The sequence below is a fragment of the Heterodontus francisci genome, chromosome 7 (genome assembly GCF_036365525.1).
Source record: "Heterodontus francisci isolate sHetFra1 chromosome 7, sHetFra1.hap1, whole genome shotgun sequence".
In the NCBI taxonomy this organism is placed as follows: domain Eukaryota; kingdom Metazoa; phylum Chordata; class Chondrichthyes; order Heterodontiformes; family Heterodontidae; genus Heterodontus; species Heterodontus francisci.
In genome coordinates, this window is record NC_090377.1 from 54949349 (window position 1) to 54975327 (window position 25979).

General features: G+C 41.6%; 1 protein-coding gene across 5 annotated transcripts in view; it reads left to right on the plus strand.

Moving 5' to 3' along the window:
- cobll1b (cordon-bleu WH2 repeat protein-like 1b) overlaps positions 1-25979 on the plus strand; it is a 235779-nt gene that overhangs the window by 136238 nt on the left and 73562 nt on the right. For 4 of the 5 annotated variants that reach the window (XM_068035220.1, XM_068035221.1, XM_068035222.1 and 1 more), the window contains 2 exons: positions 14553-14741; positions 19901-20105. In XM_068035220.1, the coding sequence (XP_067891321.1) occupies positions 14553-14741; positions 19901-20105 (394 nt within the window). Of the gene's footprint in view, positions 1-12189; positions 12253-14552; positions 14742-19900; positions 20106-25979 lie in introns of those variants that run through there. The other variant, XM_068035224.1, reaches the window with a different exon arrangement.

Sequence of the window (25979 nt, forward strand, 5' to 3'; positions counted from 1 at the left end):
CCCTTTCCCTTCCACCTTTTTCTGTTCTTCAGCTAGTTCTGGTACCCCTATCGCCAACTTCTGTCAGATCACCCATTCAACACAGACCAGGAACTGAATCTGGAATAAGCCTGTGGAGTCATTTGGGAAATCTTTTTTTAGAACAAATTTGTGGCAGATACTGTGATGAAATTGAGCGCAAGTAACTTGACGTTTTGAAGACTGCAAAGATTTGACCTTGTGAATTGGTGTATTTGTGGTGAACTATATTGATAATCTTCAGTGTGCATTAGTTTTAACTATTTATCTGGGGGGGGGGGGGGGTGGGGGGGGAGGAAATTTGGCAGAAGGGGCTAAATTACACCTGAAAATAGATGGGGCTTGTATCTAATATCTCAGAAATAGGTGTTGCAATTCTATCATTGTTTGCTCATGTGTGATATCTTCATGCATTATTATTCTGTTCATTGCCCTGCCCCCAAAGTGGCAGCAATTATTCAGATCTTACACATTAAATTTTTCCACTCTAGACTTGTTTATTTTATGCACAAGTTGCTATCAACACTGTATAATTCAGAGAGAGGAGCTGCAGCTCAGTATTATCACAAGTATTGTTTCATTTTATAAACTATTAAATTAAAACAAGCAAAATCAGCTTTCCTTGCTCCAGGGATGGTTCATTTCTATGGTATTTCATTCTTTTTATAAGAACTGACAGCTCCGGACAATCTAGACTGGAAGATTTGATTGACATCTAACAAGTGCTTCGATTCTACCACTGTGCTGATGGTCCACTAAATCTATTTGTGATTTTTAAGTCTCCTGTTCTTTTGTAAGAAGTTGCAGTTCTGTTAGGGACCTAGGTTGGAAATTTCCCAATGTTGTTAAGTTAACAGTCAGTGTTAACTAATACGTGTATGTGGTTTTGGTGATCAAAAGCAACAATGTTCCCTGCAACAGTAAAATTTCTGATACTGCTGCTTATCTATTACATGGTTCAATTGTATACCGTTTGTTTAGTGATACTTGCTGGGAAGGAAAAAAAATCACAATATAGTGCAGAATAACACGAGATGCAACATTCCCCCAAAATTGAACATGGCTGTTTTAGTTTGATGTACTCTTGAGTCTTTGAATAACTACCATAGCATTTAAAAGTGCAGACTGCAAGTTATCCTGTGTCTAATTTTTAGCATAGATTCCTATAGTTTTCAAAGGGGTGGGGGGAAGAAACATAGGGCTTGATTTTCCCAGCTCTGTGGTGGCGAGCTTGGTGGGGTGGGCAGAGGTGCCGGGAAAATAGTGGGGAGCCATGTCAGGACAGCTCCCTGATGCATTCCTGCTGCTGGGAAGGTTTCCCGGGACAGGTTAGGAAGAGGATTGCTCCACGGAATTGGGCAGCCAATTAGAGTAGTTAATTAGGAGGGATTTTGTGGAGTCAATGGCATTTTGTCACTGGCGGAGTGCCCCACCACATGTGGAGGCTGCCATATCCTTGGAAGCGGCCTCTATGTGGCAAGCTGGGTGGCCATCAGAGCCAGAGGCTGCATGCCGTGAAGAGGGAGCTGCATTTATGAAAGGCCGCAATCGTGGCCGAGACCGGTCCGCTGTAGGGGTTTCCCTTTCCACCCCCCTTAACCTACCAGACTACATCCCAGTTATCTAATGATGGATGTGCAGGCCAGCGAGGCATCTCCGTGTTGAGCCACAGCAACGCCCATCTCTCCCAGTGCAGTTGCTGGCCCTCTGATTTGACTGATAGCATCGAGAGCGCACCCCTGTCCTTAATTGGACGGTGAACACAGAGGCAGCCAATTAGAAGGCCATCTCCCGGAGGTTTGCTCTGCCGACCTCGTTGCCGACAAGAGTGGGCTCTGGACTCCGATGTGGTGCCGGCACGGGGTCCCAAATCCTATGGCAAAATCCAGCCCAAAGTGTGCCAGTGGTACCAGTCACATAGCATATAACCTTCAATTATTCTGTTGCTTTCACCTACTTTGCATTAGGTGAGCAAGAATGCTTTTTTGCAATATCAAGTGAATAATTGACCTATTATACTCCCTTTTGGACTTTTTTCTGAAGGCAACAATTCACATCTTTTTTAAGTCGACAAACCATTTAAGCTTTGAGAGAAAGAAAGACTTACCTATATATTATGCCTTTCATGACTACCAGACACCCCAAAGCACTTTATTCTTTTGAAATGTAGTCACTGTTATAATTTAGGAAACATGACAGCCAATTTGCACCTAGCAAGCTCCCACAACAGCAATGTGACAGTAACCAGATAATCTGTCTTTGAGATATTGATTGAGGGATAAATATTGTCAAGGGATAATTCCCTTGCTTCTCTTCAAAATAGTGCCATGGGATCTATTACGCTGACCTGAGAGAGCAGACAGGGTCTCAGTTTAATATCTTACACAAAAGATGGCGCCTCCAACAGTGCAGCACCCCCGCAGTACTGCACTGGAGCGTGAGCTTTGATTTTTTTGTACTCAAGTCCTGGAGTGGGACTTGAACCCAGAAACTTCTGACTCAGAGGCGAAAGAGCCATGCACTGAGCCATGGCTGACAAACATCATTTTTAAAATGTCATTAGAACTATTGAGCTGTGTTGGTCCAGTATCTATAATTTTATCCTAAAAATTGTGTCACTAATAACACTTAACTGTCCATGGGTTTGTCACCTATTAACTGTGGGAAATTGCCTGCTGAAGAATGTAGAGTAACACTTCTCATAATGCTTCAATTGTAGCAGTTTTTAAACTCAACACCTATACATATAGAAATGTAAGGGCACTGAACTTATTATCCTTACCCAGTGTTATCCTTGGGTATTTTCGTTATAATGCAGATAAATCACCAGTATTGAAAAATAGAACCTAACTTTTTATTAAATCCAGTGTTCTAAAAGATTATGCAGCATAAATTAGTCATTTTCTCTCTCCAAGCTGCAACTTAAAAAGGTGGAAATTTTTAATTTACTGAACAAAATGTACATTTTATGGTTTGATCAAGTTTCATTCGATCTTTTGATTTCATGGCCTAACATTTTCAGTGTTTTAGCAATGATTTTATTTTAATAAATGTATTTTTAAAATTTCATTCTTGGGATGTGAGAGTCGCTGGCCAGGCCAGCATTTATTATCCGTCCCTAATTGGCTTTGAGAGGGTGGTAGTGAGCTGCCTTCTTGAACCGCTGCAGTCCATGTGGTGTCGATACACCCACAGTGCTGTTAGGAAGGGAGTTCCAGGATTTTGACCCAGCGACACTGAAGGAACGGCAATATAGTTCCAAGTCAGGATGGCGAGTGACTTAGAGGGGAACTTGGAAGTGGTGTTCCCATGCATCTGCTGCCCTTGTATTTCTAGGTGGTAGAGTTTGCAGGTTTGGAAGGTGCTGTTGAAGGAGCCTTGATGAGTTGCTGCAGTGCATCTTGCAGATGATGCACACTGCTGCCACTGTGGGCTGGTGGTGGAGGGAGTGATTGTCACACCATTCACCAGCTTAAACAATCAAGTGGATTGCTTTGTCCTGGATGGTGTTGAGCTTCTTGAATGTTGTTGGAGCTGCAGTCATCCAGGCAAGTGGAGAATATTCCATCACATTCCTGACTTGTGCCTTGTAGATGGTGGACAGACATTGGGGAGTCCAGAGGTGAGTTACTCGCTGCAGAATTTCCAGCCTCTGACCTGCTCTTGTAGCCACAGTATTTATGTGTCCGGTCAATGGTAACCCCCTGAAAGTTGATGGTGGGAGATTCAGCAATTGTAATGCCATTGAACGTCAAGAGGAGATGGTTAGCTTCTCCGTTGTTGGAGATGTGTCTTGTGTGCCACAAATATTACTTGCCAGTTATCGGCCGAAGCTTGAATGCTATCCAGGTCTTGCTGCATGTGAGCATGGACTGTTTCACTCTTTGGGGAACTGCAAATGGTACTGAACATTGCAGTCATCAGTGAACATCCCCACTTCTGACCTTATATTGGAGGCAAGGTCATTGATGAAGCAGCTGAAGGTGGTTGGGCCTTGGACACTACCCTGAGGAACTGCAGCAGTGATGTCCTGGAGCTGAGATGACTGACTGACAACAACCACAACCATCTTCCTTTGTGCTGGGAGTAACTTTAAAGCAGAGCAGAGTTTTCCCCCGATTCCCATTGATTTCAATTTTGATGGGGCTCCTTAGTGCCATACTCATACTGCCGTGATGTCGAGGGCAATCACACTCACCTCGCCTCAGGAACTTAGCTGTTTTGTCTATGTTTGGACCAAGGCTGTAATGAGGTCTGGGGTTGAGTGGCCCTGGCAAAACCCAAACTGAGCATCGGGAGCAGATTATTGGACTTTTTCTGTTTTTTTTTATTTCCAAAATATACTTTATTCATAAAAATCTGTTTAAAAAAAAAAATACATTACCAAACAATTTCAAACAGCACCAAGTCAAAAAATACAAACAGTGCAAAGGAGATCAGTTTCCTTCAATACAATCATGAGTTGCCTCACAACCCTTCCATTTCATTTGTCATGCCATATACATTTTTACATTTTACAGCACACAAAATTTTCCCGATTACAGTTCGAGGGGTTTTCCATGGATCCAGCCCCTCAGTTCAGCTTGGTGGGGGGGGGACCTTACACAGTGGTCTTTCCCCATTGAACCTTTGCTGCAGCTGCCCCAAGCTTTAATGCGTCCCTCAGCATGTAGTCCTGGACCTTGGAATGTGCCAGTCTGCAACATTCGGTCGTGGACAACTCTTTGCGCTGGAAGACCAGCAAGTTTTGGGCAGACCAAAGGGCGTCTTTCACCGAATTGATAGTCCTCCAGCAGCAGTTGATGTTTATCTCGGTGTGCGTCCCTGGGAACAACCCATAGAGCACAGACTCCTGTGTTACAGAGCTGCTTGGGATGAACCTCGACAAAAACCACTGCATCTCTTTCCACACCTGCTTTGAAAAGACACATTCCAGAAGGAGGTGGGCAACTGTCTCTTCCCCACCACAGCCACCGCGAGGGCATTGTGTGGAGGGCTTGAGACTTTGGGCGTGCAGGAAGGATCTGACGGGGAGGGCTCTTCTCACCACCAGCCAAGCTACATCTTGGTGCTTGTTTGAAAGTTTTGGTGATGAGGCATTCCGCCAAATGACTTTGGCGGTCTGCTCGGGGAACCATCCGACAAGATCCACCGTCTCCTTTTCCCGTAGGGCCTTGAGGACATTCCGTGCAGACCACTGCCTAATGGATCGGTGGTCAAAGGTGTTTTTCCGCAGAAACTGCTCCACGAAGAATAGGTGGTACGGCACAGTCCAACTGCATGGAGCGCTCCGCGGCAATGTGACCAGGCCCATCCTTCGCAACACTGGGGACAGATAGAACCTCAGCACGTAGTGACACTTGGTGTTTGCGTACTGGAGGTCTACACACAGCTTGATGCAGCCACACACAAAGGTAATCATCAGGATGAGGGCGACGTTGGGTACATTTTTCCCACCCTTATCCAGAGGTTTGAACATCGTGTCCCTTCGGACCCGGTCCATTTTAGATCCCCAGATGAAGCAGAAAATGGTTTGGGTGACCGCCGCAGCGCAGGAGTGGGGTATGGGCCAGACCTGTGCTACATACAGCAACAACGTGAGCGCCTCGCACCTGATGACCAGGTTCTTACCCACAATGGAGAGAGATCGCTGCCCCCACATGCTCAACTTTTGTTGTACCTTGGCTACTTGCTGCTCCCAGGTTTTGGTGCACGCCCGGCCCTTCCGAACCATATCCCCAGCACCTTCAGGTAATTTGACCTGACGGTGAAGGGGACAAAGGATCGGTCAGCCCAGTTCCCAAAGAACATGGCCTTGTTTTTGCCGTGGTTAACTTTGGCTCCAGAGGCCAGTTAGAACTGGTTGCAGATGCTCATCAGTCTGCACACAGACAGCGGATCCGAGCAGAAGAAGGCGACGTCATCCATGTACCGGGAGGTTTTAACCTGAGTGCCTCCACTGCCTGGTATTGTCACCCCTCTTATGCTCGCATCCTTCCTAATAGATTCAGCAAACGGTTCAATACAGCAAACTGACAAGACCGGGGAGAGAGGACAGGCCTGTCTGACTCCAGATTAGATTGGGAAACTTTCCGATTCCCATCCATTGACTGAGACTGCGTTACTGATGTTTGTGTAGAGCAGTTTGATCCAATTGCAGATTCCCTCCCCAAACCCCATTTTGGAAAGCACGCCCATCATGTAGGTGTGCGATATCCTGTCAAAAGCTTTCTCCTGGTCCAGGCTGATGAGGCAGGTGTCCACCCTCCTGTCCCGTACATAGGCGATCGTATCCCTGAGTAGCGCGAGACTATTGGTGATCTTCCTGCCGGGTACAGTACAGGTCTGATCAGGGTGGATCACCGACTCCAGAGCAGACTTGACTCGACTGGCTATGACTTTGGACAGAATCTTGTAGTCAACATTAAGCAGTGAGATAGGCCGCCAATTTCTGATTTCTGCCCTCTCCCCCTTCAGTTTGTAGATGAGGGTGATGATGCCTTTCCTCATGGATTCTGACATGCTGCCAGCGAGGAGCATACTCTCGTATGCTTCCAGCAGGTCCGGGCCGACCCAGTCCCACAGGGCCAAATACAACTCAACCGGTAAGCCATCGCTTCCATGAGTCTTCCTCTTCTCGAAGGACTCGACAGACTTTTTCACCTGAGAGATCTCTATGCATTTCTTTCTGTAGCTTACCCTCTCCCACAGAATCATCTTCTTGCCTCCTCAAGGCATGCACCTCAAGGTTACTGTGACTACAATCCACCTGCTGACTACCTTTTATGATATGATCTATCCTGTTTGAGATTGGTGGTTACCCAATCCTCCTTTTCCCCCATCTAATATAAATGAATTTTAGTTGCTGCCCCTTTTTTGTAGGTCTCTTGCTCCTAATTAATTAGGTGCAAGTCTGTTTCCTGTACCAGTCCTTTTTATTAAAGTGTTCCCAGTTACTTATGATGATAACACTGAAGCTTTGAATCCAGTTTGCCAAACATTCATTTATGTCCATAAATGAGTTCTCGACTTCCCAAACACTTAAAGTATACTTAAAGTTACCATGACTTGGTATACCTTTTGAGTTTTGAGGGAGTTTTTGTATGTGAGTCTTTTAAAGCCCTTGTAAGATTTCAGCCAATGTTGTTTCACCTCTTTTTTTAATTTCCAAACTATACTTTATTCATAAAAATCTGTAAAAAAAAAAAAAAATTACATTTCCAAACAGTTTCAAACAGCAGCAAAAATACAAACATTGCAAGGGAGATCAGTTTCCTTCATTACATTCATGAATTGCTTCACAACCCTTCCATTTCACATTTGTCATGCCAATTACAGTTTTACATTTACAGCAAATGAAAATATTCACGATACAGTTCGAGGGGTTTCCCATGGATCCAGCCCCTCAGTTCAGCTTGGTGGGGGGGACCTTACACTGTGGTCTTTCCCCATTGAGCCTTTGCTGCGGCTGCCCCAAGCTTTAGTGCGTCCCTCAGCACGTAGTCCTGGACCTTGGAATGTGCCAGTCTGCAACATTTGGTCGTGGACAACTCTTTGCGCTGGAAGACCAGCAAGATTCGGGCAGACCAAAGGGCGTCTTTCACCGAATTGATAGTCCTCCAGCAGCAGTTGATGTTTGTCTCGGTGTGCGTCCCTGGGAACAGCCCGTAGAGCACAGACGCCTGTGTTACAGAGCTGCTTGGGATGAACCTCGACAAAAACCACTGCATCTCTTTCCACACCTGCTTTGCAAAGACACATTCCAGGAGGAGGTGGGCAACCATCTCTTCCCCACCACAGCCACCGCGGGGGTATTGCGCGGAGGGGGCGAGACTTCAGGCGTGCAGGAAGGATCTGACGGGGAGGGCCCTTCTCACCACCAGCTCTGTTTTGGACCACCACAAGGCATAGTCCTTTCTTTAATGTGTACTGTTCCAGGCAGACAGCTGCTTATTCTTTGTGCCTTGTCTTTTTGGTACACATGACCTTCTATTTTTCTGAGCAAGAATTCCGTTGCAACTATAGTTTCTCTGATATACATATTGTGGCTTTGTCCAAACTGCTCCCTCTCATATTCTGCATGTGTTTCATACCAGGACCTTTGATGAAGTAACAGAGAGGGTTGATGAAGGTAGTGCAGTAGATGTGTGTATATATGGATTTTCAAAAGTACCACATAACAGACTTATTTGAAAAATAGAAGCACAAGGTATTAAAGGGGCAGTCGTAACTAGTGTACATAATTGGTTAAGCGATAGGAGGCAGAAAGTAATAGTCAAGGGATCTTTTCTGACAGAAGTTGAGAAAGAATTGACATCCCCCAGGGTTGGCATTTGGACCATTGCTTTTCTTATATATAAATGACCTGAACTTGGGTATAGGAGCACAATTTTGAAGTTTGTGAATTACATAAAACTTAACAACATAGTAAGTGATGAGCAGGACAATAGCAGACTTTCAGGAGAACATAAATAGACCAGTAAAATGGGCAGACACATTGCAGATGTAATTTGATGCAGATAAGTGTGATGTGAAATGCACTTTGTGAGGAACAGCGTAGAGAGGCAACATAATCTAAATGGTACTATTTTGAGGGGTGTTCATGAGCAGAAGGGTCTGGGGTTGCATATTCACAAATCTTTGAAGGTGGCAGGGCAAGTTGATAAGGTGGTTAAGAAAGCGTACTTGGTTTTGTAAATAGGCTGAGCTGGAGTATTGTGTACAATTCTGACCACCACACTTTAGGAAGGATGTCAATGCCTTGAAAAGGGTATAGAGGAGGCTTATCAGGATGATACTAGGGATGAGGAACTTCAGTTATGTATGGAGATTGGAGAAGCTGGGATTGTTCTCCTTCAAGCAATAAAGATTAAGGACAGAGTAGAGGTTTTGATAGAGCAAATAGGGAGAAACTGTTTCTACTGACAATGGTAACCAAAGGTCATAGATTTAAAATTAATGGCAAAAGAACTAGAGGGGTATAAGGAGAGTTGTTTTCACAAAGTTGTTGAGATCTGGAGCGCACAACCTGCAAGGGTGGTGGAACCTGATTCCATAGGAACTTTCAAAAGACAATTGCACATGTACTTGAAGAGGAATAATTTTCAGGGTTATGTATAAAAAGCTGGAGTGTGGGACTAAGTGAGAAGGTCTTTATAAAGAGCTGGCAGAAGTAGGATGGACTAAATGGTCTTCTTCTGTGGTACAAAAATCTGATTCTATGACCTTGTATTGGGCAGTGCTTGATGTCTATTTTTATTGAGATATCACGGGTATCTTTGCAAGTTTTCTTACCATTCTTGCTTTTCCTAAATTTAATTCATTCAATTTTCCCATTTCATTTCTGCACTAGTTCTTTCTTGAGCTGGTCTCAAATCGCTCATTCTGGTTGTTCACTCTCTGCGTCAATTTCCTGAACAACCTCAATGATCTGTAATTACTAAGCCTAAGCTATCCAACCATACTCAAAAAACCCTCTTGCTATTGTATGTCCTTGCAAGTTTCTGAACCATATTTTCTGAGGCCATTACCCTTCCCCATGGCACAACTCATTGCTCTAGATTGTTTTCAACATTAAACTCATTTCGCAGTAGGAGGTGAACAGATGTGGCCAAGGGTAGAGGAGAAGAAACATGATGAAGCATCATTTCAGAAAACTCTTTTTTTCAAAAAGCATGATGTAAATTTAGACAAGACAATGTGGAACAGGTTTTTTGACTATATTTTGAGACTTGAAACTGAATTTTCATCAGCATTTTTATTGTAACGACATGGGGACTTCTGGCCCCTGTCCGATCTACTGTTATCCTGTCTCATTTCCTGGATCATAACTAATGAACTATTCAGGTCACGTTCCCATCAATATGTGCACCTCCTGTTGGGAGTCTGCCACTGCGTGGGAGGCATATCTTGTACAGCTGCTGTATTTCACTTTCTACAGTTGCTTCAAGAGTGAGGTCAACAACTGTATAAAATTGAGAAGCCTCCAAAACTAAAAAGCCCTGCTGCAAAAAATCATAATGGGGTGGGCGAGAAGTAACAGGAGAGTACAGCACAAAATAATTAATCCAAAGTCATTATCACCCTATTGTTTAGTTCCTGCTATCAAAGAACTCCGAATGCTACTTTGTTACAGACATTGTTCCTGGAAGACAGAGTGGAAAATGGGACTTTGGACTAAGTCCAACCCACCTGCTGTCATTTGCATACAACAGGGCTGACAAGTGATGGGAGGAGTGCCCTGCCCCCAAGTTGAGGGAATGCAGGAAAATTTTGTGGAACCATTTTCAGTGAAAGTCGTCCTTACCTTGTATATTAACAGCCCTTAGATCTAATAAATTTCCCCTCCCCCCATTTCAGATTGATTTCAAGTAGTTTATTTATAGTTGTAACAAAAAATGTAAGGGAAGTTTAAGATGTGTTATACAAATGGAGCGTGTGGCTATTCTGCATTTGAATGATAATCACAGGAAGTATTTTTTCTACTACAAAAACAGAAAATGCTGGAAATACTGAACAGGTCAGACAGCATCTGTGGGGAGAAAAGCAAAAAAAAGAAAAAATGGGGTCGAGGTTATGATCTAAAATTACTGAACTCAATGTTGAGTCTGGAAGGCTGTAAAGTGCCCAGTGGAAAGACAAGGTGCTGTTCCTTGAGCTTACGTTGAGCTTCATTGGAAGACTATAGTAGGCCAAGGATTGAAATGTCAGAGTGGGAGCGAGGTGGAGAATTAAAATGGCAAGCGACAGGAATCTTGGGTTTGCATTTGTGGACTGAATGGAGGTGTTCTGCAAAGCAGTCACTCAGTTTGCGTTTAGTCTCCCCAGTGTAGAGGAAACTACTTTTTGAGCAGCAAATACAGTATACTAAATTGAAGGAAGTATTTGTAAATCACTCTTTCACCTGGAAGGAGAGTTTGGGGCCCTGGATGGTGGGAAGGGAGGAGGTAAAAGGGCAGATGTTGCATCCCCTGTGCTTTTCTATCCTTTTTATTACATTAAACTATTAAATGCATTATCAATTCATTGTAGCATGCTTATTTTTTTTTTCTTCTTGGGCCTCCTTATCTCGAGAGACAATGGGTAAGCGCCTGGAGGTGGTCAGTGGTGTGTGGAGCAGCGCCTGGAGTGGCTATAAAGGCCAATTCTAGAGTGACAGGCTCTTCCACAGGTGCTGCAGAAAAATCTGATTGTCGGGGCTGTTACACAGTTGGCTCTTCCCTTGCACCTCTGTCTTTTTTCCTGCCAACAGCCAAGTCTCTTCCACTCGCCTTTATGGCTGTCCGCCAGCTCTGGCGAACGCTGGCAACTGACTCCCACAACTTGTGGTCAATGTCACAGGATTTCATGTCGCATTTGCAGACGTCTTTAAAGCGGAGACATGGACGGCCGTTGGGTCTGATACCAGTGGCGAGCTCGCTGTACAATGTGTCTTTGGGGATCCTGCCATCTTCCATGCAGCTCACATGGCCAAGCTATCTCAAGCGCCGCTGACTCAGTAGTGCGTATAAGCTGGGGATGTTGGCCGCCTCGAGGACATCTGTGTTGGAGACACGGTCCTGTCACCTGATGCCAAGTATTCTCCGGAGGCAGCGAAGATGGAATGAATTGAGATGTCGCTCTTGGCTGACATACGTTGTCCAGGCCTCGCTGCCATAGAGCAAGGTACTGAGGACATAGGCTTGATACACTCGGACTTTTGTGTTCCGTGTCAGTGCGCCATTTTCCCACACTCAAAGTGGAAGCCTTTCCCATGCGCTTGTTGATTTCTGCATCTAGGGACAGGTTACTGGTGATAGTTGAGCCTAGGTAGGTGAACTCTTGAACCACTTCCAGAGCGTGGTTGCCAATATTGATGGATGGAGCATTTCTGACATCCTGCCCCATGGTGTTCGTTTTCTTGAGGCTGATGGTTAGGCCAAATTCATTGCAGGCAGCTGTAAACCTGTCGATGAGACTCTGCAGGCACTCTTCAGTGTGAGATGTTAAAGCAGCATCGTCAGCAAAGAGGAGTTCCCTGATTAGGACTTTCCGTACTTTGGACTTCGCTCTTAGACGGGCAAGGTTGAACAAGCTGCTCCCTGATCTTGTGTGGAGGAAAATTCCAGGGGAGGGGAATGGGACTGTCTAAATTGTTTTTGCACAGCGTTGGCTCAGGCTCAATAGCTTCTATGCTATAGCCATTCTAAATTGTTTGATTTCTCCTGCCATAAGATGGTCAACAGCAATTTGAAGGTTTAGTATACAAATTAGATGACAGAACTTCGATAATTGGGTATTTTGTTGTGGAGGTATCGGATTGGTGGTATGAACCATGATGCTAAAGGGGATGATGAAGGGAGAAACATGGTCAATGTTTTAAGTGGATGACCTTTCAGTAGTTCTCTCTCCATAGATGCTGTCTGACCTGCTGTTTTCTGTTTTTATGTGCATTTAGTGCAAGGTATAAAAAGGTTTGTTGGTTGTCACTATTAGATCAGTAAAGACCACAGATATTGTTAGCTCAAATACTTTCTATTTATTATGTTTTATTATTTTAATAGTTTATTATATCTAGTTTTTGAGGTGAAATCGAAACAAGATAGTATGACTCATGCAGCTATGAGTATAAAGCATCAGCCGGGAAAATATACTCTAATCCATTTTTTATATACGAAGTATAAAACCAGATGGCATAACTCAAATCTATTGCATGAGGAGTATGGTTAATTTCTTTACGTGAGCTAATCCTGTAACACCTATGTTTAGGAATGATACTGTCAATATTTATCTCAAATATGCTGAAGAAATTCCATTGTTGGCTTCTTTTTAATGATTTACCACAGTGTTTAGTCAATTTTTCTCTTTTTTTTCTCTCCTTTTCGTTCCACCTCCTATTTCTGAATCGCAAACTTTTACTTAAGATATCAAACCATATGTTCATTTTTAAATATTGCACTTAGCTTTATAAAAAAAATCAATTCACCAGAAGAATTACATCTCACTTGATATATAATTACCTTGGACAACTAGCGTTTTGTGGAACAGGATAGGTAAGGCGATTTGAGCTGCAATGAGATCCATAGGATAGTAGCTGCTGTTTTTCAGTTGGGGAAATGTCTCTCTCCTGGAAATATAGCACAAATGCATTTTGCATATGTTATGGATTTTTTTTCGTGCAGACTGTACCAGAAAGTGTCAGTAAAATGAACATTTGTGCTTTCATTTAAATATAGTTCGGATTTTGTGATTTTTTTTTTGAGCATAGAAGAGGAAATTTTTCTTGTTTAATGCAGTAACATTAAGGGCTATTCCTCTACAGTTTTATGAAATGACCACGATCAAATTTAATTTAAAATGTCACATGTCAGTGCAAAACCTACCATAATGTAGTGTGGCATCCAGTTGTTTAATATGCTAATCATTTAAAAAGAAAGAAATGCTAATCCAAAGCAAGCTACTACATTTACCAAAAGTATATGTTTTGATATTTACACTGTCAAGGAAACGTATTCAGACCAGCAGTGTTCAAAGTGACGACATATGAATTAGAAGCAGGAGTAGGCAACTTGGCCCTTCGAGCCTGCTCTGCCATTCGATAAGTTCATGGCTGAACTGATTACTCCACATTTCCACCTACCCCCGATAACCTTCCACCTCCTTGTTTATCAAGAATCTATCTACCTCTGCCTTAAAAATATTCAAAGACTCTGCTTCCATCGCCTTTTGAGGAAGAGAATTCCAAAGACTCATGACCCTCTGAGAGAAAAAATGTCTCCATAACTCTGTCTAAAATGGGTGACCCCTTATTTTTAAACAGTGACCCCTAGTTCGAGATTCTCCCACAAGGGGAAACATCCTTTCCACATCCACCCTGTCAAGACTACTCTTACATATCTTATATGGAACTTATATGACAGCGATTGGAATGTTACAATTGGCTCAACTTTAAATTGTATGCTCCCCCATTCATTATAATTAGTTCATTTATTGGCATATTTGATCTTTTTCAGGTGAAATTTTTTTTTTAAATATAAACCAATGTTGAGGTTTTTAACCTTTTCTTTCCTCCCTGTTCACTTTTGACCTTTTTTCCCTTTTGAATGTGATGTCTGCTTGGATGCAGTTTGCCTGGGCAACATGAACCTTTGGTAGCTTGCCTAAGTGGCCATTTTTCTTGTGTCAGCTTAGAAGGTCTGTGTTTAGCAAGTTACTTGACCAATAGGGAGCATCTTAGCCAAATCCAATTGGCCTCAGCCAGCCTCCACATGCACTTCCAGTAGGAATCCCTGCGGAGAAATCACAATTGCAAATCCTGATTTTTTTTTTTTTAAACCATCCTTTCCTTTTCTAGCCCAAGAATCCCATGACCAATTGCAGCATTCATATTCCACCGATATTGTGACCTTGTTGGGCTTAGTGTGACTTTTCACTGTATTTTTTGTCCTCTAGTTAATTGGAAAAACTTAAGTTTATTTTTTATTTTAAGATATTTTTAAATTATGCTGTTCAGTATGTTTTCATAATAGATTTATTGTTCTCCTTTTTACCAATAGCAAAAGATCCAAGCCAAAAGCCCCAGCACCGCCAACACTCTCCAAGCATGTTGAGAGCTCCTCAATAGCTGAGAACCTGGAGGGTGAAAATAAAAACATGGAACAGAAAGACAATGTCTTGAATACACACTTTGATTTGACTGTGGTTCTACCAGGCGGAGTGGAGCAATCAACTAATATAAATGGAAGGTAGGTGTTTTGTACCTTTTCCCACATTCATCGAGAATGTAGCATTTGAAAGCTTGGTCGTTTGGCTTCTACTGAGGCAGTTTCTAAAACTTCTTGCCTCCCTTCTAATTAATTAACATTGTGGCTATAAATCACATCATAACTGTGGCTATTAAAGATGTGACCACTAAGTGCTTAATATAATTTAATGTTAATCATGCTATGTATGTGATTGCACATGCATTGTGTTCTAGTATTGACTCTTGTTATCACAGATTGGTTGGGCACAAGTTTAACAAAAACATTAGTTTACAGTACAGCTTCATTTGATGCATTAGACATTTGCTAAGGAATCTTCGTGTGGAAACTGAGTTCTGAATAGCCTGTGTTTGTGTTTTTGAGACAGTCCCTGATTTGAGGCTGGGGGTTTCCAGGTTCTGAGTCAAACCCAGGTTAGACAAACAAACAGTCCTGTGATTGAGAACAAGCAAGCAGTTTTTTTTTAACCAAGGACATGTGACTAGAGGTTGTAGTTTCACTTTGTCAAGAAACCTCTACAGAGTATTAAACCAGTTAAAGGCTGTCTGTGTGTTTGTAAAAAGAAGACTTTGGGGGAGTTGTGAAGGACCATGCAGTGGATGGAAAATCGGCCAGATTGTTTGAGACAGGCTGAGAGCTGCAGGCAGGAGCCTGGACTGAAGGCTGACCATTGGTGACTTAGAGCAGCTGTCTTTGTGACTGAAAAGTTGTCAATGTTACTGCGTCATTAGGACGGTAGTGGGCAAGGCTGAAGTAGTTTGACAGGTGACAAGACCATAGCATTTGTAGATTCGTATATTGAACATCTGACATGTTTAGGGCACTTTAGTTTTGGACATTGGCAGGGCTGAGATCAACCCTAGAAAGGTGGTGGGACAAAGGTTTATTGGATTTGGATTGAGTGGTGCATAGTCTGAGAAAGTTTAATAGGATAGCTGCTGCATCCTTCATTTTCTTAGGATTTTAAAACCAAATTGTGTAGAAATTAGTTGCTAAGGTTTGGCAATGTGCATGAGATTTTTCTAAAAGTTAACCTTGCCATTTATGAAATATATGTTTAGCTGAGAACAGTTGATTGATCAAATAGTTCCTGGTTTAAGAAAACCTTCAGTAATTCTTTCTAATGAGGTGGGAAACAAGTAATTGGATAGCTCTTTCAAAGAGCCAGCACAGACACACTGGACCAAATGGCCTCTTTCTGTGATGTATGATTCTATGATGCTGTGAAATAAATTCACTGTTCAATCCAAATGTAATTTGAAGATATGTGTCATGAAAAAAAATCTGATGACATAGAGCTAGCAGCAGCTGAGGAGGAAGAAAAGTCCCAGGTAAAAGAGGCTACAGCTATTAGACAGCAGCTTCAGCAAAAGATCAAAACCAATCCGTTCACATCACCCCTGTAGTAACAGTTCTCTAACAGCAATCCTCTTTGCCCTCCATGCTGCAAGAAAAATCTATCAGACAATGACCAACATTTGCACAGATGCCACTTAGCATTGATGGCTGAATACCTCACTGTCACCCACTGAATAGATAAACTTGCCTCATTCAGCTGTTATAATTTTTAATGTCTTCACAGACTGGCATCACAGAATAATTTCCCTTGGCAGCTACCTACAGTATATTGGGACTGAATTTTAGGAGGAGTACTTTATTCATATTGGAAAATGCTTGCTCCTTTTTTTAAATTAACAAAGCTTTCCATTTACTGTAAATCTATCTGGATGCTTGCAACATTACGTTAGCTTAGCAATGTTGCAAGCCTTCTATAATTGAGTGGTGATGGAAATGATCATGTTCTCCCATTATACATTTTAAAGAATCATTGAATAATATTGCACAGAAGGCCATTTGTCCCATTGTGCCAATGACGACTCTTGAAGAATTATCCAATTAGTTCCACTCCCCTGCATAAACATTTTAGTAGATAGGTATTCACTTCTGTGAAAACAAATGCACTAATTTAATCTCATTCAAAATATTTAAAAGTAGTTTTATGAACAAAAGGAAATTTATAGGAAGAAAATGGTCGGGAAAAAAAATTACCCAATCTTTTTGTTTGCATCTGTTAGTATAGAATTTAGCAGCACAGAGTGTAGTATAAAGTTAATATACTTCACAACTCACCAATGCCAGCAGTTAGACCCAATAAAATTCCCAGCAGAAGCACAATAAGCTCATAGATGCTAACCTTCAAACCCCATTTGTGTACTTTCCTGAGAGCTGAGAACAGCTGGCTGAATTTGCTGCGTAAAACATTGTCTTTGCTTACACAGAAACAGCAGGTATATGCAGAAGAGATGACTGGCAATGCAATAATGGGACAATTTGACATGTTCCAAATTAAGCAGATTTTTTGGCCCACCCACAAGCAGCACAAACAGACGCAAGAAAGTCCTCATGAAAAGCAGACAATTAGTAACTTTTAAGATGATTTCCGGCAGTCACTTGCTTTATTTGATTAGCCTTCTTTCAAATAATCCTTCTGTTCTACACATGGTACATTTGTCCTTATTTTTAATTGGTCTGTGTGATTGACCTGGGCTGATCTGAGATTGTCTGGATAGGATGTTCTGAAATGAACTCTTTCAGAGGCAAAATTATCCATTATTTATACTCAAAGACCAATCATCTAGATTGAACCATTTCCCTTTAAGCTAATTTGAAAAAAAATATGCAAAATTCTTATGCAACCTTTCTGAGATCAAAACCAGCCCAGGAGATCACTTTGCCCATGACTTTTAATACTTGACGTGTACCTCTTGTATAATGTGATCTCAAGGCTGACACTCCAGTGCAGCACAGAGGGTGTGCTGCATTGTTGGAGGTGATGTCTTGTGAATGAGATATAAACCAGGGACGAGACGGTGGCAGAGTAGTAATGTCATTGGATTAGTAATCCAGAGGCCTAGGGTAATATCCTGGGGACACAGAATCAAATCCCACCACGCAGTAGGTGGAATTTAAATTTCATTAATAAAAAATCTGGAAACAGTCAGGAAACTATCATCGATTGTCTTAAAAACCCATCTGGTTCACTAATGTTCTTTAGGGAAGGAAATCTGCTGTCTGATCCTGCTTACCTGTCGGTGGAGGGGTAGCACTGATGGTAAAGGATGACATAAGGGCATTAGTGAGAAAGGATCTGGCCTCAGAAGATCATGAAGTAGAATCAGTATGGATGGAATTAAGGAATAGCAAGAATCAGAAAGCACTAATATGAGTAATTTATAGGCCCCCTAACAGGAGTTATACGGTTTGCCATGCAGGCCCTCACCTGCCAAGAATGTGGCATATTAATTTTGTCATATGAACATTGATTTTAAACTGTTGCTGGAGTGAAGAAAGGACTTGTTAATTCACAAGATAAAGGCTCATGGAGTTGGGGGTAATATATTAGCATGGATAGATGATTTGTTAACAGACAGGAAGCAAAAAGTGGGCATAAACGGGGCATTTTCAAGTTGGCAGGCAGTCAATAGTGGAGTGCCACCAGGATCAGTGCTGTGGTCTATATTAATGACTTAGATGAAGAGACAGAGTAATATATCTAAGTTTGCTGATGATACAAAGGTAGGTGGAAAGATAAGCTGTGGGGAGGGCACAGAAAGGCTGCAAAGAGATATAAACAGGTTAAGTGTGTGGGCAACAAGATGGCAGATGGAGTGTGAAGTTCTGCATTTTGGTCATAAGAATAGAAAAGCAGAATTTTTTTTAAGAAGGTGTGCAACTTGTAAGTGTCAATGTTCAAAGAGACTTGGGTGTGCTTGTACAAGGAACGCAGAAAGTTAACATGCAGGTACAGCAAGCAATTAGGAAGGCAAATGGCATGTTGGTCTTTATTGCGAGGGATTGGAGTACAGGAATAAGGAAGTATTGCTGCAATTGTACAGCGTTTTGGTGAGACCACATTTGGAATACTGTGTGCAGTATTGGTCTCCACATTTTAAAAAAGGATATACTTGCATTGGAGGCAGTGCAGCGAAGGTTCACTAGATTGGCCCCTGGGATGAGGGGGTTGTCCTTTGATAGATTAAGTAAATTGAGCCTGTATTTTTTTTTTGAATTTAGAAGAATGAGGGGTGATCTCATTGAAACATATAAGATTCTAAAGGGGCTGAATGGGTTAGACACTGAGAGATTATTTCCGCTGGTCGGGCAATTTAAAACACGGACACGCAGTCTCAGGATCAGGAGCCGATCATTTAGGACTGACGTGAGGAGAAATTACTTCACTCAAGGTGGTTGTGAATCTTTAGAATTCTCTACCCCAGAGGGTTGTCGATGCTCCATCGTTGAATACATTTAGGGCTGGGATAGACAGATTTTTGGTGTCTCAGGGAATCAAGCGGGAAGGTGGAGTTGAATCCAAAGATGAGCCATGATCATTTTGAATGGCAGAGCAGGTCTCAATGCCACATTTCCTGCAATACAACAGTGACTACACTTCAAATGTACTTTATTGACTGTAAAGCATTTTGGGAAGTCAGGTGGTCATCAAAAGTACTATATAAGTGCTATATAAGTCCCCAGCCGAGAATCATTCTAGGTCTCTAAAGAAGCAAAGCAGCACTCAGCACACTAGCCTACACTTTGTTCCAAAGTTCTATTATTCTCTGGGAAAACTAGATCTGTAATACATTTATCATTGATTACAAATGTCTCCATTTTGAATGCCCTTAGTATTTTAAATGATTGTGATGTAGAAAGACACCAACATCGCGGGTTCAATCCCCATAGTTCATGGAGGTCTGCCTCCTCATCTTGCCCCACACTTGTGGAGTGGTGCCCCTCAAGTTGTATGTTACCAACTGTATCTCTCAAATGAAGAGAGATGCCTCTGACTAGAACAAAATAGAACTTTATTCATTATCTTGATCTATCATGGCTCTCCTATTTAGGCTACATTTTTATATAAAGTCAGAATTTCATTAAGATTCATTAAAATTCAAAATAGATTCTTCTCCTGTCCTGTTGGGATCCATTCATAATTTTTCTGCAACTTTGCAGTTGTTGTAAGCTTACCACATCCAAGTATCAGATATCATCACAACAGTATTAGTGTCAGCTAGTTAATTTCTTATTTTGCAGTTTGTTTGTAACTGAGTTGTTTAACCTGACAAACATTTTGTTCCTAGCAAACCCGTGATGGATTTGTTGGTTTTCCTCTGTGGCAAATATCATATGAATCCATCAAGTCATACTATAGAATTGGTGGGAAGAGAGAAGAATCAAATCCAGTTTAAACCCAACACTTTGATTGGGACATTGGAAGTGGAGAAAGTAATTCTAAAGCAGAAAATTGTGGAAGAAAAGAAGAAGCCAACTTCAGTGGTGCCTGAGGTTAGTAAAGTTGATTAGCACATCAAAGTAATGGCAATAATACATGCAAATAATTTTAATAGGAAAAATTATTCTTCAGTTTGTAATTAGTAGGTTTAACTGAAAGTATAAATTTTGTTATAGAAAATGAGGGAGCATTTCCACTTGGTTGTGTTAATTTATTTGTGTATTTGTCCAAAATCAAAGTAACGCAGGCAAAAGATTGTGGCATTGTAAACGCAAATTACATGAAGCACAAATCGAATTTTGCCAATCTTTTGCTCTGATTTAAAAACCATTGCGCTAGAAGCAAAACTGGCCGCAGACCCAGGATTAATTAATCACCATTGTGCGCTTGTTTGTAGGCCTTTGAGGAGGCTTGAAAAATTAAGCTGTTTTTTTTAGGGTGCAGACACTAATAGGCATGTTTTAAAAGCTGTTAAATCTATTTTTTTTAACTTACTGTACCCCAATATAACAAGCAAATAGTTTTGTATATTTTTTAAAAGTCATTTTCAGTCGTTCAAAATCTGGTTATGCGAGTAGTAGATTGCCACTGTGTAAAAATGCTTATTTTTGTGATAAACCCATTTTTAACTGATACCCAAATTGCATCACATTTTCTACCTTTAACCACATCAAGCAGTATCTTTTAGGCAACTTGCTTTTTAAAAAAGATGCTGCCTGATTGTGCTGGCCCAATGGCAAATTTTGAATGCAAATGTGTTTGAGCAGAAACACTAAGGAAATGGACACTTCACAAAATGAACACAATTTTGGACGCAATTTGCGCCTGGATTACTGATTGTGCCAAAAACGGAAACTCTACCCCCAGTATTTGCTCTTATACTTAAGAGTGTTACAGACATCAGAAGAGTATCTAATTAATGTGAATGTGATTTGGTGTACTTTTTCTTATCCTTGGAATTGTAAAGACCCTTTTATTGTCAGGAAGAATAAAAAATGTAATTCTACTTCAAATGATAGATATGATTAGATTAGAGATACAGCACTGAAACAGGCCCTTCGGCCCACCGAGTCTGTGCCGACCATCAACCACCCATTTATACTAATCCTACACTAATCCCATATTCCTACCACATCCCCACCTGTCCCTATATTTCCCTACCACCTACCTATACTAGGGGCAATTTATAATGGCCAATTTACCTACCAACCTGCAAGTCTTTTGGCTTGTGGGAGGAAACCGGAGCACCCGGAGGAAACCCACGCAGACACAGGGAGAACTTGCAAACTCCACACAGGCAGTGCCCAGAATTGAACCCGGGTCACTGGAGCTGTGAGGCTGCGGTGCTAACCACTGCGCCACTGTGCTGCCCTAATGTTCCTTGAGGAAGTGAATTGTAAACCTTTCCATGTACTTAGTGTGCTTGTAAAGTGAGGGGTGTGCATCATTTAATTGTGTCTCTATTTATTTATTTTACTTATTTACATATTTAGATAATCTCAGTAATTTTTTTACTTGGTTCCAAATATTTCTCCTGATCATGTTTAAGCCACTCTTTGTTCTATCTGGTGGCAGCCCAGGGATTAAAAGACAAGCATGTTAATTGTTTAATCACAGCCTGGCTGAAGATTGCAATCACGAAGCAGAGTTTATTAAGTTGAAGGTGAGCCAGTTCCCATCCATCCCCAGATTCTACATCAGGAACTATCAAGCAATGTTTAAAATTCATCCTATTCATGTTATGATGGGCTGGGGGGGGGGGCGCAGGGGGAAGGTTTTTCTCAAAGCTGTTTGCAAAGCTACTACTTGGAGTAACATAAATATTTGTTTTCATAAGCATTGCTGTCTTGATCTGATGGGTCATGTTGACAGATGATGTACTAAGGTTAGCAGTAACTTTTTATCTTCGTATCTTTACTCCAATTTTTCTTTTATGCTATTTTCATAATTTCTATGTGGATAGTAAACAAATAAGTTATAATGTTAGATGCACATTTAGGTATGTATGGTCTTTATCCAAAGAGACAATTTCTTCCGTTTCATTGCTGTTCATTTTTCTCCTATACTGATTGAATTTGAAAATCATTTTTTTAGGTTCAAATTTTCTCCTTTTTTCCGCATTGTCTTAAATATGATTTATTGTACACAACTAAGGTAAGAAAGAGAAAGGTGACTCTTGGGATATCCCAAATCCTTTAAGGGGATAATGGTCAAGTATTCATAATACAATGATGTCAGGCAAACCCCACTTGCCAAGATTGAGGCACACGTGATTTCGCCACATGAACATTAAAACTTAAAATTACTAGCCCCTGACTAGAAAGACATTTTTGTATAGTAACTAGTAGTGGTGGAACAAAAGGGACCCAGTCGTTGCTTCCCCAGTACACAGAAGAAGTGGTCAAACCAGTTTTAGTCACATGACTAGCTGGCTGGAGTTTTTTTGAATTTGAACTCCCAACAAAGAATTTAAACAGACAAAGCCGTGTGCTGATAGAGTCAAGATCTCTCCTGGAACTGAAGCAAGAAGGCCTTCCTCCTGCCTGCTTACATCTCCTTCCCATGGAACTGAATCTTGTGAAAAAACGTGAAACTCAAAGAGAGAAAAGTTTCCTACGTGAACAAGGTTTTAAGAAGACTACTGGGCCCTGACGAAAGCAAGACTACTTGCAAAAAGGACTAAACCGTGAGCTCAAAGCACTGTAACGAGATATTGCCTCAAACTGTTCCACCTTATCTTTTCTTCTCTTTTCTGTTCCTATCTGCATGTGTATATCACGTGTGCATGCTAGAGTCATATATCCGTCGTCGTGAACCATATTAGAGTTTAAGTTTTAATAAGATTTCATCTTTATTCTTTAAACCTGAGAAAGCCTGTGTGAATTGGTTTCTTTGCCTTATAATTGGAAAACTGTGAACAAGGATTCACAAAAAGGGGAGCTCAAAACACTGTGTTTAAAATTAAACCCTGTTACACTAAGGTATAGATAGCAAAAGACCCCTGGACACATTTCGCACCTGGTCATGACAATGGTCACTGGGTGATGGAAGTCTAAAACAGCTGATGTACCTCTGCAATTTATGCAATCTAGCTTCCCACTAGTTTCAGCTCCGAGCCAGGCAGAGCTAAGCGATTCCACAACCAATGGATCAGATTAAAACTCTGCAGTTCTGCCTTTTCCAATCGTGAATGGTGGTAGACAGTTAAACAATTAATGGGAGGAGGAGGCTTCTTGAACATCTTCATCCTTAATGATGGCAGAGCCCAACACATGAGTGCAAAAGACAAAATTGAAGCATTTGCAACAATGATCCAACTCAGCCTCTGATGACCCACTATCAAAGAAACTAGTCTTCAGCCAATGCAATTCATGTATGTCAAGAAATGACAGTGCACTAGATCCTCAAAGGCTATAGGCCCCAACAACATCCCAGCTATATTGCTGCAGTTGTGCTCCAGAACTAGCTGTGCCTCTAGCCAAGCTGTTTGGTTTCCACTGTTGTAGTTATACTCATTCAGCAAAAATTGCCGAGGTAGGTCCATCTAATACTACCCATCAGTCATCAGCAAAGTGATGGAAGGTGTCATCGACCGTGCTGTCAAGCAGCACTTATTCACCAATAAACTTCTCACGATGCTCAGTGTGGGTTCCACCAGGACCACTCAGCTCCAGACCTCATTCCAGCCTTGGTCCAAACACGAATCATCAGATAATGAAGCAGTCTGTGCCCACATGCATCAAGATGTGGACAGTATTCAGGCTTGGGCTGATAAGTGGCAACTAACATTGGCACCACACAAATGCCAGGCAATGACTATTTCTAATGAGAGAGTCTAACCATCTCCCTTTAACATTCAGCTGCAATGCCATTGCCAAATCACCACCATCAACATCCTGGAGTTCACAATTTACCAGAAACTTAACGGGACCAGCCATCTATATGCTGTGCCTACAGGATCAAATCATGCTAAAAATTCTGCAGCGAGGGATTTACCTCCCGACTTCCCAAAGCCTGTTTACAATCTACAAGGCACAAGTCAGGAGGGTGATGGAATACTGTCCACTTTCAACAACACTCCAGGAGCTTGACGCCATGGAGGACAAAGCAGCCTACTAGTTTGGCACTTTGTCCAGCACCTTAAACATTCAATCTTTCCACCACCTAAGCATCATGGCAACAATGTGCATCAATTATAAGATGCTCTGCAGCAACTCATCGAGGCTTCTTCTACAGCACCTCCCAAACCAGGGACCTGCACTGCCAAGAAACACAAGGCCAGCCGGCACATGGGAAGACCACGACCTGCAAGTTGTCTCCAAGTCACACACCATCCTGACTTGGAAATATATCGCCGCTCCTCCATCGTCGCTGGGTCAAAATCTTCGAACTCCCTACTTAACTGGACTGTAGGAGCACCTTCACTACACGGATTGCAGCAGTTCAAGACGGCCACCACCAATGTTCCCTCTAAGCTTTGTCATCATGCAGCAACCCGAAAGTTCCCACGCATGCCATGTAAAAGTTGGCCCTTTTAAGTTGCCACGCAAAAAAATTTTAAGAGTCGCTAGACTTAAATGAATCAGCTGTACTACGAAATAAATTGGGGGTTACATTGCTCACCATCACCTTCTCAAGGGCATTTAGGGTTGGGTAATAAATTCTGGCCTTGCCTGCGATGCCCACATTTAGTCAGTGAATGAGAAAAATTGAATATAATGGGGTAATTTTGCAGTCAGCAGCAAAGCAATGATACTCGCCACTGACGTCAAAAAGCTGCCTATAAAGATCTAGCGATCTCTGTGGTGCAGGCTTCCCCTTTCCTGATGACAGTTTAAATCAGGTGCCAAGTCAAGGGGATCTCCAGACATGCTGGAATAGTGATGTCAGCAAGCAGGTAAAGTTCCATGTGAAGCATTCTCACACACGGCAAACCAGGAAGTTAAAAGCACTTCATCTCCTTCACTTTTAATTTAAATTTAATATGATGAAAGAAATGATTATCATTGGATTTAGATACAAGCTAAAATATCAATATGAACCGACTTTAAAAATGTCTCTAATATAAAAAATACACTTAAAAATACAGTTAAAAAATTTTTTTAAGTGTATTTTTTATATTCTAGAGAAATTTGACATTCCACAAATATGAAATTTGTTATTCAGGGCCAGTGAGGGTGCTTAGCTGTAATTATGAAGTTAGTACACGATTAAAAACCAAGTTACACCTTATTTAACAAGATTTAACTTTTTAAAATGTTTTTACAGTGAGACAGCATAACAGTGGTAGTTTTCATCAATTCGTTGATTACTTAAGGGTTGCACTCGGGGGCGGAAGGAGCGTAAAACCACTGACAGCAACTTCTGGATTTTCGTGTTACTTTGCACGCGTGTGGACTTCTGAAGTTGCCGTCAGTTTCGGTGGAGTTATGATGATGACCGCCAGCAGTTTCGCTGTCATAACGACTGCAAAATCTGGGCCTATCTGTCACTAATGTCTTGTTTACTTGTAGTGACTGATGTTTCAAGTAGAAAGTTGAAATGTGAGGAGTTAATTTGTTAGTTGAAGACGTTGAAAATGGTTATTCTGTCAAAACAAGAAGTCTATAAGTAAAAATGCTATGTCAGATCCATGGTCTAAGTAACTCCGGAACAGTCATGCTGCACAGAGCATTTAATTATCCCTTTCTGTATTAATCCTGATGATCTCCATCTTCTTCATCAGATATTCATCCAGCTTGTTTTCTTCTGTAAGGTATAAATTAGTTCAACGTCAGTTGCCTTAGTTCTGAGTTTATTCTGCGTATTCCTTACTTTTTAATCTCAAATCCGACTTGAAGCTTGGTAGATTTTATATTCTTGCTCACTTGGCTTATACTCATAGTCCATGTTACATTACCTGCTTGCATTTATTTGTTCAATTCAAA